Raw genomic sequence first — 18,611 nt, 5'->3', positions numbered from 1 at the left:
TTGCTTGATGCCTACCCCCTGCTGAATGCTTCGTGATTATTAGTGTTGTTGCTTATCAATCCATTCATTAGGTGTTTATCTGTCAAGTACTGTGCTAGGAGGTGAGACCATGAAGATGGACCTGACACCTTCTTTGCCCTTAAGGGATTGTTCAGTCTGGTGGATGAGAAAGGGATGAGACAGACCAAACACTGGACAGTTACAATCCAGGATAATAATTATATGGAAAGGTAAGCAGGAAGAGCTAATGGCGTACATAAAAACATCTAACAGGTTTGAGAGAAGGAAGCTGTTTACTAATTGATTTAACCTTTCCATCCCTTAAAATGTATTTATTTAGTGTCTACTGTATACTAGGGGAATATTAAGAGGAGAAGAGAAACATATATTGTGTGTTCTTTGGGAGCAGGTATATCTTGTGGGAGGAGACAGTCTTCTAATAATTACTAAAATGAGTATAAAAATCACCATGTAACAGTTGCTAGTAAGTTACCCAGTGCTTCTCAACAGGGGACGATTTTGCTCCGTCTGGAGACATTCTGAGTTGCCACAACTGGAGGAGTGTTGTGGGCGTCTTATGGGTAGAGGTTAGAGATACTGTTCAAAAACCTACATTGTGGGGCACCTGGGTGGCTCAGTGGGTTAAGCTGCTGCCTTCGACTCAGGTCATGATTTCGGGGTCCTGGGATCGAGTCCCGCATCAGGCTCTCCGTTCAGCTGGGAGCCTGCTTTCCTCTCTCTCTCTCTCTCTCTCTCTCTCTCTGCCTACTTGTGATCTTTCTCTGTCAAATAAATAAATAAAATCTTAAAAAAAAAAAAAAACCTACATTGCACAGGATAGGAGCTCATGACAAGAATTATCTAGATAAAAATGTCCACAGAGCCGAGGTTGAGAAATCCTGAAAGAATTCTTCCACTAGTTGTGGTAAATAAGTCCATGATGGTAGGGGTACCTCTCTTGTTTCACTGACATATCCTCAATGCCTAGAAGTGTGCCTGTCACATAATAGGTGCTCAGAAAAATATATGCAGGGTAAATGAATTGTTTGTGAGTGATTTGTTTGTGAGTAAGAGAATAACATATTCAAAGGTCTGGGCTCAGAGGAAGTGAGTTATTGAAAGAACTGAAAGGAGGCTAGTAGTCTGGAATCAAAATGAGCAAGAGAATGGTTCCATTCAGAAAAACCAATGAGAATGGGCTTGTAGATATTTAAAGGCAATTTGCAAGTCTCAATCACTGTATCTGTAAGACCTAAATTTTTCCTTCAAAAATTTCATAGTTTCTTTTTATTCTGTTCCCATTGGGGAACACGTTATACATGTTTAAGTAAATCCAACCCTTTTCTTTTTCTGGTCCAAGAAATCTAAATTTTACTCAGACTATCATTTTTGTCTTTGCTGATTTTTGTTTTCCAAGTTCTCAGAGTTGTGGTCTAGATCAGAAGCACTAGGGAAGAATCATTAAATGACTTAGATAAAATTTGTGTGTAAGAACAGATCATTCTGGGAGGAGTTGGATTCCTTTGAGCACTAGTTCTCGAGGATGTGGGTGGGAAGCTGGAGCAGAAAAAGGATGCTATTTCAAAAAAGCAATGCAACTGTCTGTCTCTGCCATTTACATCCAAGCAAAACATGGAGCATTACTTTCTCAGGCGTTGTGGTCTGTCTTCCTAGATTAGGCGATGTCTCCCCTTTACCAGTTCTCTGAGTTCTCCTTTTATCCTTTCTCAATGATGCCCGCATTATATTTTCCATTCTCCCTCACCAGCGGGCGAAGAATTACACAGTTTGTGAATTAAACATGGTAAAAATAATACCACGAGTGACTACATTTGTGAAAATCTTAAAACCAGTTATAGATCAGTGAAAACACCAATGGATTAGAAATTGTCCCTCTTTCTCTTCCCCTGCTTCCTTCCCTCCCTCCCTTTAATAATTATATTGTAAGCAGTTTCCTCTGTCTGTGACTGTCAAAACTGCAGCTTTCCTTCATCAGGAAGGGGAATATGCTCCACTGTGCGCGCGCGCGCGCACACACACACACACACACACACACACACACACAGATATTTTGCCAGTCATTGCTCTTAAGAACACAGTAGTAGGTGGCCGTATTTGTACACTCAGATAAGGGTCCAAAACGAGTTGGATCTCCCCTTTCCCCCTGGTTTAATGGGAAAACCTGGAGGGTCACAAACTGAAATTTTAGAAAAAGCAGCTGAAGTCTAACAGAGACACTCCTAGGATCTCTTTCTATTTCCTAATAGAGAAATGGAAAACCCCTATCAGTCTTTTGCCCACCTTGTAGCTTTTCTGGTACAGGTGAAAAGTTTTATCCTTCTGGTTGATGAAGGAACTTTATGAATAATTCTATGTTCACCATGACATTTGGCTGAAGCAGACTAAATTGTAAATAAAGGCCTTTATCTGGCCTCCCTCCCATGTAGGACAGTGATATTTTTTCTACATATGAACATCAGTCAGCATCATCTCGGGGGCCTTTTCAGAATGCGCATGCTTTGGACCCATTCCTGGATGTTCTTGCTTCAGTGGTCTAGAGTGGGCCCTTGTCATGCATGTTTTGAAGACTCTTGGGTAAGCCCAGACTGCTTTCTAGATTAGAAATCGCGGGTCTAGGATTTTCTTCTCACGGTCATACTATGACGGTCCCTAATATTTGGAGAGTTCACTGTGGGACACCATGGAAAGGGACTCCATTATTTAGAACAGTCACCTGCAGCCCTATGAGCTTCGAATGTAGACTAACCTAACTTGCCCTGCCTTTCTCCCCCATTTTTTACCTATGATTTACACCTTATACGAAATCAAAGCCCTCAGGGTTTTTTTGCCTATGTCTAAATAGCATTTCAGGGATGCCTGTTTGGCTCAGTTAGTTAAGTGTGTACTCTTGATTCTGACTCAAGTCATGATCTCATGGTCCTGAGATGAAGCCTGGCCTCAGGCTCCCCACCCAGCAGGGAGTCTGCTTCTCTCCCTCTCCCTCTGCCCCTTCTGTCTTTCTCTCTCTCTCAAATAAATATATAAATTTTATTTATTTCTTATAAATAATATTTATAATAGTATATAATAATATATATAACATGTTATATATAATATATGATATTTATAATAAATTTATAACATTTATAATAAGTAAGATTTCTTATAGTGTAAAATATCTCCAACTATTAATTTATTTTAAAAGATGCTTTTTAAGAGTTTTAAAATATTATATCCTGTATGCTTCTTTAAGAAATAATAGTAATTTAGATAAATATGTAAAAAAGACAATGATAATGAAGTGAATAACAATAGGTATAAATAAGTAAGTAATAAGTAAATGCAAATAATTATAGTTAGCCTTGATAGAACAACTTTTTAGCTAGGTCTAACCCATTAAATTCTAAGCACCTTGAAACTTACACATATTTTAATTAGAATGGGATTCATCTTTCTGTATATTTAGAATAGTATAAAATGGTCTCTTTTCAAGTTAATATTTTATTTGTACTTTATATGTACAAAGAATAAATCATAACCTTGCTTTTATTTATTCAACAAACATAAAAACTTTATTAGGTAATTTTTAAATATAATTTGTGCCCTTATAAAACTATTGAAACTACTCTGTTATCCTGTGATCACCTAACCTTAATTGCCAAATGCAAGGGTCGTATGTACTCTTTACTTTATTAGATTTCTCTGACACATTTGACTTGGTCAACCACCCTGTTTGAGATTCTGCTGACTTCTGTGACTCTCACTCTTTTTTTTCCAAATCTCACCATTTCTCCTCTCTGTCTCCTTCAAAGCCTCCTTTCTCAAACAAACACTATTATTTATAATTCTTGGATTTTTTTTAAGACTTTATTTATTTGAAAGATAGAGAGCCACAAGCAGGGGAGAGACAGGCAAAGGGAGAGGTGGTAGCCTGCTCCTCACTGAGCAAAGAGCCGGACATGGGGCTCGATCCCGGACCCTGGGATCATGACCTGAACCAAAGGCAGACTTAACCAACTGAGCCACCCAGGTGCCCCGTATCATTCTTGGATTCTTCTCCCCCAAATCTGAACACTGTTTCTAGGTGAGCAAATTGATTCCCATAATCTCAACTCTTACTAGTATGCTGATAGTTCCATCAATTTTTATCTCCAATAGAACAACTCTTACCTGAGCCACATATTCAGTACTTTCTGGATGGCTCTACCTTGTATCTCAAATCTCAAAGTCACATTTCAGCACTTTTCTCTTCAAAATTATTTTTACCCTTTTACCTTCTATCCTAGGTGGTGGCATCAGAATGAGCCAGTTTTCCAAGCTGAAATTGGAGTTTTCCTGCTTCAACATCATCAGCCACATTTGACTCCTTCCAATATGGCTTCCTAGATAGTTCTTGAAACTTTCCTCCTCTTTGTGTTTCCTACTGTCCTGGTTTCAAACTCTCATCATCTCTCTTCTGAACTCTCATCTACACAGAGTTCTGTGTAGAAAAACCACAGAACCCCCTTAATTTGTCTCTCCATTCTAAGTTTTTCCTGAGAAACCTACAATTAAAGAGAAATCTTAATATATTACCCTATACATACATTGAAAGACAGCATCAACCGTGTATCACCAACTGCACAGCATCAGTGTCATGACTTCCCATTCTTAAACCCATGGAAAATTTAGTAATCAACTAAGATATTCTATTCTAATAAGTCCTAATATTTCTTCTCAATCCTTCTCAAAACAGAAACTAAGCTACCCAGTCACATCATGTAAGATTTGGCAATAAGAGTAAATTCATTTGTCATAGTGATTATGATAAGCTCCTTAGTACAGCAGAAGGTCATCCATGATGTGGCCTTTGTCACATTCTCCAGTTTCATCTCTAGCCACTCCCTGACTCATATCCTATGTAATACTTCAGTGATAGAAGTTTCATTCTTACAGCATGCTGTTTCTTCTCTCTGGGATTTTGTATATGCTGATCTCTTTACCTGGAGGCTTTCTCTTCATACTTCTAAATTTTTGCCAATTCCACTTGCAAGAATTCTTACCTTACACTTAAGGAATTTTTCCTTATAAAATCGGTTTGATCTCACCCTCTTTCTGACTCCAGTGAAAAATGATGTCCTTAATCCATGTTCCTACAATATCCTGTGCATATCCCTCTCAATTTCTATCACTGCTGTGACTACACTCATTTACCATTTTTCCAGTTACAGGTTTATCTAACACAATAGACCATAGGCAGCTTGAAACAGGAACACATGTTTACTATTCATTGGAATTTGGGGGAACAACTTAAATAACTTGCATATAAGCAAGCACTATGTAAAATGAATTAATTAATTTAAGAGTATTGCTGCATATGGGGGAAAAATGGGTGTATGTAGGAGAGGTTTTCATTTTTCTTTAAAGCAAAAGGTCACAAATTCCTAACACAAACTCTGCAGCCAAATACAGTTCACCCCAGTTCATGTAGTTAATCTATGTTGCCAACTTGCTGTAGGAATTTGAGTTTTAGACATCTGTGTAAATAATAGAAACACTAAATACATTTTCTGAAAAAAAATGTAGTTTTAAAATAATGACTGCATTGATGACTTCAGAGAAAGCAAACTTGTTTTTTTGTTAATTGTTCCTAAATATGAAATTTGAGGGTGGGGGGAAGATGTCAGGAATTATTAATATCCATCATACCTCAGAGTCATATATATAAATAATATAAATATATATAAATAAAATAAATGTATATTTATATATAAAATAAATAGATAAATAAAAATATATACATATAAAATAAATATATATAAAAATAAATATACATATATTTATATTTACTTGTCATTGCCCATGTTGAAAAGAATACATATTGAATTGATTGCTTGTGCACCATAAGTATGACTTCCCCAGAGACATGCTTTGCTTTTATATGGTTGCAGAATATCTAATAAAAGTGTTTCAAGATATTTTTATAATATAATTCATACTACTTTTCTGTTCTTCTTAGTCATAAACTGAAGAAATAACTTTGCAGATGTGAAAGTAGATATAAGAGTTCTATGGGGCCTTGAGAAATTTGCTATTAAAAGCCATATATACACACATATATATATATTCTTTTTATATATATATAACATATATAATTATTTTTATGTAAATATATATAATACTTTTTTATTTATATAAATACATATTTAGAGTACTCAATCAAAAAAGAATTTTTTTTTAAGTTTTCTTGAACTTTTACTTTGGTTTCTATAAAACTAACAGAAACGATTATATGCTAATATAGATATTTCTATATTGTCTTGAGTCTTAATTCTTAAGGAGTGTGCGTGCGTGTGTGTATGTGTGTGTGGGTATGTGTGTGTGTTTATATACATTGTTTGCAAAGAATGTGAGGGGGAAAAATGACCAGAGGAAAAAGGGCTCAGTTTCAAAATACAAATGCTGTAATTTGATCCAATACTACATGAGTTTTTGAGCAAGAACTTAGGTGAACTGGATCTCATATTTTACATGGAATGTTTTTGAGAATCATGAAACAACAATTTGAAATATTTCTACTTGATTCACTGAAACATCAGTAAATACCACAAAGTAGCTCTCTCTTTGGTGCCTAAATATAATTTGGTGACTTCTAGATTTGGAATGTGTTGCAATGAAGTTGTTTATCTTAAAATATGAAACAGTACGTGCACTGACCAATTCACAGAGACAAATGGCAGGCTCTCCAGAAGCATAATAAAATATTGTGGGGGAAAAAATGTCTGCATCACAAAGAGAAATGGTACCCTGTTATCCTTGTTCATGTTAGGCCAACAATTTCATTTGTAGGAAAATGCAGAAGGAAAGTTGGGCCAAGGAAATGACTGACTTCTGGCCGTAGTAGGTAAGGAACACATCCTCTGAATCATGTTGCAGCTCAATTCATTTATTCCCTAGTGCCTCCTGCATACTTACAACATGCCAGGACTGCTAAACACAGAATTGACCCCACCTCCACTGAGCTTATAGTCTAGTGGCAAAGAGAGTTCAATTTTTCAATATGTACCCAAGCAAAAGGAAAATGTTAATTGTCACAATTGCTGAAAAGAAGGCGTACAAAGGAATAAGTAAGCTAGTAGAGGAGGGCTTGTCTGAAGAGGGAGCACAACCGTTAAAATTTAGAAGATGGACAGATGTTAACCAGCCAAAAAGAAAAGGAAGGGACCTGCGCAGTATCTTTATTATGGAGACACATACTCTTTGGAGGGTAAAACCACCAGTAGCAAACACACGTGCCAACCTAAGACAGTTCCGGGTATGTGGGGGAGAAGGGAAAGGGGATGTGTTGGGTTGAACTGGGCAACAGTAAGGTATTTCTTTAGCGTGAGGGTCACATTCTAGAAAGGGAGTCATATAATAAACATTTTAGCAAGAAGTATATTATGTCTTAGGTGTTCATCACTGCTCTGAAAATTAAGGCAAAACAAGATGTAAATGTTAGGAAGGGATGTCATTTCCGGTTTGGTGGCAAGAGATGTCCTGTTCTGGGAAGACACTTGAGTGAAATGAGGTAGTGGACTATGTTCTATTTTATTTTTTTAAGAAATAGGGAAAAAGGATAACAGAAGCAAGCATAGCAAAATGGTAATGTCTGTTTAATCTGGGCTGGATATTTACAGCCTGCTTTATTTTCTTTTAAAGATTTTATTTATTTACTTGATAGAGAGACTGCAAGAGAGGGATCACAAACAGGGGGAATGGGAGAGGGAGAAGCAGTCTTCTAGCCAGATGCAGGGCTCGATCCCAGGACCTCGGGATCGTGACCTGAGCCGAAGGCAGACGCTTAACAACTGAGCCACCCAGGCACCCCTGCAGCCTGTTTTATAAGTTTTGATCCTTCTGTACATTTGCATTTTGAAGCATTTTAAAAATAATTATATAAAGCATACGTCTTTAGTCAGTGGGAAAAAGGCTGGTGTCTACAAAGTCTTAGAAAAATCTAGGTTAGCACCAACAGTAAGGTAGGAGTTTCATGTGAGACAAGCCTGGGGAAGTGGGAAGGTGCTAAACCAGAAGGTGCTTGTAGACTCTGTGAAGGGTTTTAGTCTTTATTCTAACAGCAATGGGAAGGCATTGAAGGGGTTTAAGCATGAGTAGGAGTATAGGATTGAGTCTGCAATTTGAAGAATTTAAGAATTTATATTTAAGAAATTTTAAGCTAGCATCTGTCGTTTGCCAGACTCTATGCTAGGTACTGGGAGACATGGGAGTGACAGATCTTTATGCATGGAGAACTTGAAATCTAGAGGTTGGAGAAATTTTTGCAGTCATCTACAAATGAAAGCTCACTGACTATAGATTTTGAGATCTGTCTATCATTGTTTGTGCTGTACCTTTAGCAACCTGCATATAGCTTTGGTGAAGATTGGGCATTCACCTTGATTCTAATGGCTTTGAAAATTTTGGTAACTCACAAGTTAATTGGGGAGATAAATGGGTTTTTGTGTAAGTGAGTAGCTTCTTATATGCCATTGTCCAGTTTCCTTTTGTATCCATGCAATATTTATGATTTTTCTCCAACTTTGAGGCTTCTAATACTTCAAAGTCAAGAAGTCCTAGACAAAAGTCAGAAGAACAAGGGGAGGATGAGGACATGTTATTAATGAAACAAAGCAAAGCAAAATAAAAATACCTCTTTGGAGTGTCATTTGAGAATTGGAAGTTTATACATTTGCCAAAAAGGGGATTTAAAATTCAAATATCAGTGGTAAGTAAACAGAAGATTTTGGAGGTACTGTGTATCTTCTGTCCAGGAAACATATTCTAAGTGATTTGCTACTGTTGAGGACCTGGGAGAGTGGTAAAGATAAACTCTTGATGAGAGTATATGAGTATATAAAGGAATGCCAAGCAATTCAAAAGACAGACTGGTTTAGAATCGTCTTTTGAATATTTTTTTCTGACTTGGAACTTTTTCATTGATTTGATATTATTCCCCTGGTGTTTTATCATCTTCCACAAAACTTAATTGATCTACCTCTTACACTAATGAGATTCATTGTTTGTCAGATAGACAATATGGGTTTAGTCAAATGTAGTTATTGACCCATTCTCTTTAGTTTTAGAAAATGGAGCTACCAACTTCCCTCAGTGTCTAATGTGATTTATTGACCTAGAAATAAATTTCAGAGGAACTTAGATTTAATTTAAGTAACTCAAGTTGATACCACATACAATAAACTGCCTTCTATTCATCATAAAACAAGAGCAATTATCCTCCTGGCTCATGGTAGGCTCTTAATCTTAATCTTTGGAGCATCTGAAGCTCTGTATTCATACTATGGAAACAAATTATTGTGTCTAGACTGTAATACCTATACATGAATTCTGAGAGAGAAAAAATGTATAGCTAATACTGACATTGACTTTTAAAATAAATCATGGATAATATAAACAATAAACTGAATCATACATATTTTTATGCAACTGCAAAACATTGGTGGAATTTGTCAAGTCTGATTGAGTATCAACTCATATGTCCCCAAAGCACAATTGATTGAATTAATATGTTTGGGGCCAGGGACCTAAATGATGAGTAGAACAAGTTGATGAAAGATACATTATGAGGATGCTAATACCAGAAATGGGGGATTTGATCTCTAATGCTTTTATTTTTATCATCCCCAGAGGAAAAAGAGAATTGCATTTCTGATTTGGAGAGCTTTTGTCTTACTTCTCTAGTTCAAATTTAAAGTAGTACCATACAGTAGAAATACAAATGATTCATAGTATCCTAACTTAAGCTTTAGTGCCACCTTCCTCACTAACAATTAGACGAAGCTACATAATGATCATATAACCATCTTTTCCTTCACTTTATTGAACAATACCTACTTAAGAACTTTTATAAGAGTGACAATAAGTAATATTTTAAAGATTATCTATTTATTTATTTGACAGACAGAGATCACAAGTAGGCAGAGAGCCAGGCAGAGAGAGTGGGGAGGAAGCACGCTCCCCACTGAGAAGAGAGCCCAATGTGGGGCTCAATTCCAGGACCCTGAGATCATGACCTGAACTGAAGGCAGAGGCTTTAACCCACTGAGCCACCCAGGTGCCCCAAGAGTGACAATAACTAATTAAGGAACATGCTTTGAAGACTTTTAAGATATGGAAGAAACAGCAAGTATTGCAGTTATTACACAAGATATTAAAAATGGAGAGAAGTGACATGAGGGCAGAAGGAACCTTGTATTTTGGCCTTCAGAGGGTCATTTAGGTGGAGCTGCAGGAACTGGGCTTCAGAGTGACAGAAACCCAGATCAAAACCCTGTCTATGTCCCTACGGGCTTTTTGACGTTAGGAAGTTAAGTATCTGTTTCTTATGTATAAAAGGAAAATACTAATTTTTTTCATTCCTACATGGAAGTGGCCTAGGATGGTGTCTTATAGAAAATTCACCAAGTTCCATTCTGGTGCATTCTCTTAAACCACTGTGTTTTCTTTTCAGATATTTACCTATATTTTTGCAGTCAATTGTGCGTTACAAAAATTTGCGAAGTGTAGGTTGTTATTCCCATTTTTCAGAAAGATAACATGTGACATGAATTAGAATCTCAGTCGCAGGGGCGCCTGGGTGGCTCAGTGGGTTAAGCTGCTGCCTTCGGCTCAGGTCATGATCTCCGGGTCCTGGGATCGAGTCCCACATCGGGCTCTCTGCTCAGCGGGGAGCCTGCTTCCTCCTCTCTCTCTCTCTGCCTGCCTCTCTGCCTACTTGTGATCTTTCTGTCAAATAAATAAATAAAATCCTTAAAAAAAAAAAGAAGAAGAATCTCAGTCTCAAACATCCATAATGGTAGAACCAAGGTGACTGATGATAGCCTCCAAGAATTGGTGTGACCTTTTGTGTTCTTTCCCTTCCTGTGTTTCTTAATCTTCCCACCTCATCTAAAATCTTAACACCAACTCCTCATTTCCTGCCTTCCTGCTTTATTTCTTTACTTTCATAGCACCTTCATAGCACCTACCACCATTTTTCATGGTATGTATTTATTTATAAATTAATTACTTTTTGTGGTAAACAGACTGTAAGAACAAGAGTTTTAGTAACCTTCCCTTAATGAAAAGTATCAGTTCTTTTGTATTTTCTACAACAAATGTTGAGATATTTGTAGGAATAAAATACTGCAAATTTCATTTATTCTAAGACAAAGTACATTTAAAGAGGGTATTGGCATATGTGTTTTTAATAAATGACATGAAACTTACTTTGTCATGTATATTATAAACATAGCTAAAAATTTCACTTCCTAGATCTGTGAGATTTTAAAGTATAGCACATTTTACTTGCATGGAGATTTTTATTCTAGAAAAGTATCAAACATGACAATCTGTCATTGGGATGCCATCGCTGCTTTTCTCAGATCAAATGACAAGACCTCATCTGGGCCTCTGCAAGTTGCTTAAGAACACTTCTAGAACAATCTAATGGGCATGTTCCAACTGTCGCTTGGCAAAAAAAAAAAAAAAAAAAAAAAAAAAAGAAAAAGAAAAAGAAAAAATCACTAGAGATCAATCTCTATAGCAGGTCTTCTGGCAGAAAACCAGTCATATCGTTTTCTCCAATTGAGCCTTTGTGGGGAAAAAGGCTCAAATTCCTCGGACATGAAGTTACCATTGGAACTATTCTCAAATCATGCTATGTAGCACCATGCAAGGAAGTTTGGCTTTTAAAGGTCAGGAGTGGCTTATAATGATTTAAATCATCTTATGATTGTTTGGAAGTGAAGAGGGTTATAATACTATAATAGCTTTGGGTCTTAGATACCCCTTTGTGAGAATAATCTGTGTGCTGTTAACAAAACCACAACTTCCTGGTGTAATTATTAAACTGACCAAAACTGAGAGACTGACATAACTCGCACCCTACCCTGAACTTAGATTCAAAGTGTAGAACTAGATCATTCAGATTGTGGGTATAGAAGAAAAGATAGAGTGTGTAAAAGGCAAACAATACATTGATCTCCCATGAACAAATACCTAAGCTTGGATAATAATTAATGTAAAAAATTTAATATTAAAGAATTCAGTTTTATATTCTAATTTGGATTTATTTTTCTTCATTGACTAAATAGAAGAATATAGGTTTTCAAGTAAAAATATACTAGTAGAATATACATTAAATATAACTATATTTATTCCCACCTCATCTAAAATCTTAACACCAACTCCTCATTTCCTGCCTTCCTGCTTTATTTCTTTACTTTCATAGCACCTTCATAGCACCTACCACCATTTTTCATGGTATGTATTTATTTATAAATTAATTACTTTTTGTGGTAAACAGACTGTAAGAACAAGAGTTTTAGTAACCTTCCCTAATTAACTAATGTGAGTCCTGTAGAATAACAATAAAGGAACCTCAGAGCTAAAATGTGACATTTTTAATGCTCACTCTTCCTTGAATTGCTGTACTAAGCTTAATGAAATCATAATAAAACATATACTATGATAATAAAACATACTTCATTCATAAATACTATATTATAGTAAATACCTTAATTCATTTATAGGTCTACAAAATAAGAAGACTTATCTAGACCATCAAAAAGCTTTTAACTAGGGAACCTGGGTGGCTCAGTTGGTTAAGCACCGAACACTTGATTGTAGCTCAGGTCATGACCTCAGGGTTCTAGGCTCCATGCCCAACAGAGAGTCTGCTTGAGATTCTCTCTCTCCCTCTGCTCCCACCCACCCACTGGCACATGCATACCCTTTCTCTCTCTCAAAGCTTTTAACAATATTTTAAATTTTATTTTAATAAATGTTAAATATAATGTGCTAATGTTCATTATAAAAATCATTCTTATTTTATGTTAGAGGTGTATAGTGTAGACTTTATAAAGTTGGTATCTCCTATATACTTCTGTAGAAATGTCAAGGTCTAATTTTGCTCTACTTGTTCAAATGCATTGAGTAACTTGGTCTCTTTGCAGAATATACCCTTGCTGTGACCTCCTATTTTGATGGAAGAATGAAAGCCTTTAGCAATGAAAATTTAACTACATTTATACAATATTTTAAATTCTCTTGGTTGATTAAACTACATTTTTCTAAAACAGGAAATGTTTTTAGTGTTTTTGTTAGCATCTTAATAAGAAATAGTCTCTTCAGTGGAAGAGAAGAATAGAGAGCAAGAAGAGTTTCTAATTAATTTTATATTAAAAATAGTAGCTTGACATTTACTTCTTTGTCCTTCTCCAAATGTCTACAAAATCTCGCCTTCTACATTATGGTAATTTGCCTTAAATTGGCAGTCATTTGTACCATGTATGTCACTTTGAAACTTGTAGACATGTTTATTTATCATAATTACCTGATTTTAGAGATATTAAAAAGCCAAAACCCTAGTCCCTAGTCAAGCTTATCTGAGAACATAAAATACATAATGTGTAGAAGTGTATATTTCAGTATTTAACCATATTTGCTTATATACAACATAATTGTGCCCACCCACTATGGTGTGTACGTGTGTGTGTGTGTGTGTGTGTGTGTGTTTATAGATCTATAAAATAAGAGTGCTGAAATATAGTCATATGGCTTCTTGTAGAAAAATGTAGAACCACTCTATAATTGACTGATGACTGAAATTTCAAATAACTTATTTCTTGGTAATTCATTCTGTGATTTTATTTGGCTTAAATATGGTTGGATTTAGTTGCTCAAACTTTGGCACATAAAAAAAAAATTGTCTCTGCATTCCTTCTTCATGATTAAAGCCATATCAAAAATTTGGCATAATAAAATCCAGTAAATACATCTTATTACTAAACAATGCTTTGTCTTCTTAGAGTAACTAGCTACTTTAGCTGATCTACTGCAAACTCTTAAGTAATTTCAATCTCTCATTTTGGAAACATATCTTATCAAAAATTTTTTCTTATAGCTGGTGTACCTTCCAAAGTTCTGACACTTGCTTTTTGACATTTTGCAAAGGAACATGAATTAATCACTGAGTATGTCCAGCAAGGGGAGAGGTATCCTACTGAGATACTATGAGCTTCCATTGCGGCACACGCAAGCTGTTTCTGCAATTACAGTACAAGAAAACATCCCCACCACTAATTCATTCCTGCTTGCTCAGTCCCCAGTCTCTTAAAATTCTAGGTCCTAAGAACAGAAGTAGATTCTATGCATGTGTAATGTTGATTCTGTTATTGCACCTTCTGAAAATAAAGAGGTTTCTGTGAACACCAAAACAATCTGGGCCACAGGTTATTGTCTTTTGCAAACACTTAAAAGCCCTTGTTGTTGTTACCAAAATTGCATTTTATTAATTAAGAGCCACATGTGATTATATATTTAAAAAAAAGAAGTCTAGCCGGGAAGCAAAAGAGAATGATTTCATTACTACTTATTTTAGTATAGATCAGTACTTTACAAAAAGTCTTTCAGAAGACAATATACAAAAAATGTGTGTGTGTGTGTGTGTGTGTGTGCCACATTTTCTTTATCCATTCATCTGTCAATGGACATGTGGGTTCTTTCCATAGTTTGGCTATTGTGGACATTGCTGCTTTAAACATTGGGTGCACGTGCCCCTTCAGATCACTACATTTGTATCTTTGGGGTAAATACCCAGTAGTGCAACTGCTAGGTCTTAGTGTAGCTCTATTTTCAACTTGTTGAGGAACCTCCATACTGTTTTCCAGAATGGCTACACCAGCTTGCATTTCCACCAAGAGTGTGGGAGGGCTCCCTCTTCTCCAGATCTTCACCAACATCTGTTATTTCCTGAGTTGTTAATTTTAGCCATTCTGACTGGTGTGAGGTGGTATCGCATCATGGTTTTGATTTGATTTGACTGATATCAAGTGATGTCGAGCATTTTTATGTGTTTGTTGGTCATTTGGATATTTTCTTTGGTGAAATGTCTGTTCATGTCTTCTGCCCATTTCTTGATTGGATTATTTGTTCTTTCGGTGTTGAGTTTGATAAGTTCTTCATAGATTTTGGAATCTTGCCCTTTATCTGATATGTCATTTGCAAATATTTTCTCCCATTCTGTCAGTTGTATTTTGATTTTTAAATTGCCCTTTAGTTCTAAGACCAATTCTGTTTTAATGAAGAGCACCAGAATTTCCTTACAGCAATTTCCTATGCCAGGTAATATCTCTCTGAAATCTCTAAAATGTAGGACTTGATTTTACTCCAGGCTGAAGTGTTGTGATCATATCCACAAAAATGGAATTATATACATATTTTTTCTCCTATGGCGGTGAGAAAAGGGGAGCACAGGCAGGGAGAGAGGGAGAAGAGAAAGAATCGCAAGCAGAGACCCCTTGCTAGGTACAGAGCCCTTTGAAAAGGGGCAAGGGGGTGTGGGGGGTGCTCCAACCCATGATCCTGAGGTTATGACCTGCACCAAAATCAAGAGTTGGATGCTCAACTGATTGAGCCAACCAAGTGTCCTAGTACCTATACTTTTAATGATATAAAAAAGATATTATTAAATCTGGAAGTCTTTGTAATTTTTTTTTGTTATATAGTTGTTGTCTTTAGCAACATGGTGCAATTTTAGTTTTTCCTTGCCACCTTTACCAATTGTCAGTAGTAAAATTACTAAAGAGGTTAATAGTTGTGAACAAGTCCCACTACAACCCTACTCTACAGCCTAGACAGCAAAAATGCTCACTACAACCCTACTCTACAACCCTAGACAGCAAAAATGCTCAGTCCACACATAATGTTTTCATTCTGATGTTTGTGTGTCCTATGTCACCTTCAGCACTGCTACTCATGTATATTGTGGAAAGAACAACCAATGCCTTGCCACAGTAAATAGCCTGCCCCCCAGCAAAGAGTCTACTGACACTCAGTGTTGGTAATAACGTCAAAACTTTCTATCTCATCAATTTCCCATTTGTTTTTTAGGGCATCCTTGAAGATTAATAAGAGACCTATTCAGTCACCTATAAAGGTAGGAAAAGAACCTTTCTGGTTATAAAATACGTTGTGTTTGTTTTAGCTTTGTTGCAATAATGTATTCATCAATTCAGACATAGCTAGAATTGAGGTTGCTTATTCTAAATAACTGAAAAGTTTATTACATCTGCTTATTCACCAAAATTGTTATCATACAACACATAGTATTTAATCAGTTTGAATTTTTCTTCCATACTATTATATACTACTACAGTTTGTTGTATATTATCATATTTTATGTTTACAGTAGATGGAACTAACTCTTTCTTTTACATTTTTATAATACCCTCTCCATAATTTTAGGGTGGTTAGACATACCATATGCAATTTCCATATATCAAGAAGGCAGTTTTTAATATGTATATTTATGTGTATTAATACATATAAAATATTGTTAGCAACTGAAATTGTCTTATCTACCCTAATTTGACATTTTGGGGAGTATTTTAAACCTGTGATTTTTAAAGAAACAACCAAAGTAAGCATAAGCATAATTAGCCATCAGTGATTTAGTAATATAAATATTAATTTGGAAGAATTTACTTCATTACTCGCTTTACTTAAAAAGAGTGCCAGAAAACGTGGCCCCTTTCTTGGCTAGGACCTACGTGAAGATAAATTTAGAATTTCTCCTCTAGTAAATACTTCTCTGATAATAGCTTAATTGTAGCTATTTCAAACCAAATTGTTTAATTGTGGTGAATCATATGCAAATTGTTCAGATGTAGGTCAACCTCCCACTCCCTCATTCTAGTACCTCTTTTCTAAATTCAGGACAAATTGCTCAATGTCTAAAAGAGACAGAACAGTACAGATTAAAGATGTAAGACAAAAACCAAAACAACGATAACATAAAAGCCAGCAGTGGGCCAGGAGTCAGAAAGTTCTCCTAAAAATGGCAAGGCAGGTTGCATTTATTTATACCTTGGTTAATGATCTCTTATGCTTGCTGTGTGTGTTTGTACACAATTGTTTGCTCACTGCTCATGTGATTTGTGGCTGGCAAAGCATGGCGCCTCTGGGATACTAAGTTTCTTTACCTGTAAATACATGTAATAATATCTTTCCTGTCCACTTATTGAACTGAAATGAGAATGCAGTAGAATAAGGAATATAAAATGTGTGTCTGCTCATTTTCCACGTGGAAAGAGCATGTTATTTTTGGTTGAGTGTGGTTGAGTGAAGAGTGGCAGGCCTCATTGATGGAAAAGAATGTCTTGTGTAGTTCTGGGTGAAACCAACTGCGATATACTGCCATTGTCATAGCTAAAGAAATTATTTTTCCAGTGGTTAAATTATGTTTCAATCTGTAGTTGCCTTTGTGATGGAGCATTGTATCATTTTCTGTAAGTGGTCGAGGTTTTATGATTCTATTTAATTTTCATATGTTGCCTACTGTACATTCAAAGAAAAAAAATGATTTCCAGTTACTAAAGCATTGAAAAGTTATAAAGCAGATTCATGAATTTGTTACATTTATGGCTTTCATCTTTAGGCAATTATTGCCAGTGTTTTGATATATTGACAGAAAATAGTGAGCCTTGCTGGTTATTGATGAAAAACTATTTCTGCTTTAATTCTAATAAAATTAGAATTCTGACTTAACATAAAAATAATTTTTAGAATTATCATTCTTCACTGGAATTGATTGTTCAATAATTTGAATTTACATCTTTATGGAATTTATCATTTTAACATTTTCTCTAGTTTATCCTGAATTAAATTGCTCATTCATGAAATTATTGAAGAGTTATCGAATTAAACTACTGAGTTAAAAAGTGTCAGCTTTTTTTCTATTTACAAAATGGGAAAAAGGATAGTGTATACTTTGTACTTCTTTCAATGTAAATATTTTTGTTTGAGTTATTTAAAATCAGACAATTAAGAGTGACACTAAATAGAAAGCACTATTTCCCTCAAAGTAGGTTAGTGCTAAATGTTTTGGTGGGACATTGCATCCACCAAATTCTTTTTATTTTTTTTAAAGATTTTATTTATTTATTTGATAGATAGAGATCACAAATAGGCAGAGAGAGAGGAGGAAGCAGGCTCCCTGCCGAGTAGAGAGCCCGATGCGGGGCTCGATTCCACGACCCTGGGATCATGACCTGAGCTGAAGGCAGAGGCTTTAACCCACTGAGCCACCCAGGCGCCCCGCCAAATTCTTTTTTTATGTGGGTAACATTCTTCTCTATATATATAAACATCAATATTACCATGAGTGCATAATGCTTTTGAAGTCAGGCTGGGTCTGAGGACCCAAAGAATCATCCCACAGGACCAGTTAAGAGTCTCCTTGGCTGAACACAGGATAGAAATCAAATATGAGCCAGAGAAAGTAGAAACAGAGTTTATTGAACAATGTAGAGGAAAAGAATAGCAGATGGACTGTCTAGAAGATTCAGAAAGGAAAGTAGGATAAGCTTTATCATTGCTTGGGACTAGGGGTTTATATTGGAAAAGGGTGTAGGGTGTATGTTCCTCCAAGAATTCAGGGCTGGTCTAATCAGAGGAAGTGTCAGGGGGAACAATAGGTGTTATTCCATAAATTACTGAAGGTAGAGGTATTGATGCCAGCATCAGCTAAGGTTTGTTTAAAGCTAATATCCTGGAATGTGTTTGGGATCTGGCTCTTCCTAAGTGTTGTT

General features: G+C 35.8%; 1 protein-coding gene across 7 annotated transcripts in view; it reads left to right on the top strand.

Annotated features, from left to right (window-relative positions):
* Positions 1-18,611, top strand: part of LOC309843691 (uncharacterized protein) — a 560,969-nt gene that overhangs the window by 362,026 nt on the left and 180,332 nt on the right. For all 7 annotated transcript variants that reach the window (XR_014300283.1, XR_014300284.1, XR_014300285.1 and 4 more), the window contains one exon: positions 15,913-15,958. Coding sequence is in view for 2 of the 7 variants with exons in the window: in XM_082689341.1 (XP_082545467.1) it covers positions 15,913-15,958 (46 nt within the window). In the remaining 5 variants the exon portion in view is untranslated. The remainder of the gene's footprint in view (positions 1-15,912; positions 15,959-18,611) is intronic.

This window comes from Mustela nivalis (genome assembly GCF_964662115.1).
Source record: "Mustela nivalis genome assembly, chromosome: 1".
In the NCBI taxonomy this organism is placed as follows: domain Eukaryota; kingdom Metazoa; phylum Chordata; class Mammalia; order Carnivora; family Mustelidae; genus Mustela; species Mustela nivalis.
This window is presented reverse-complemented; position numbering and strand designations above follow the sequence as displayed.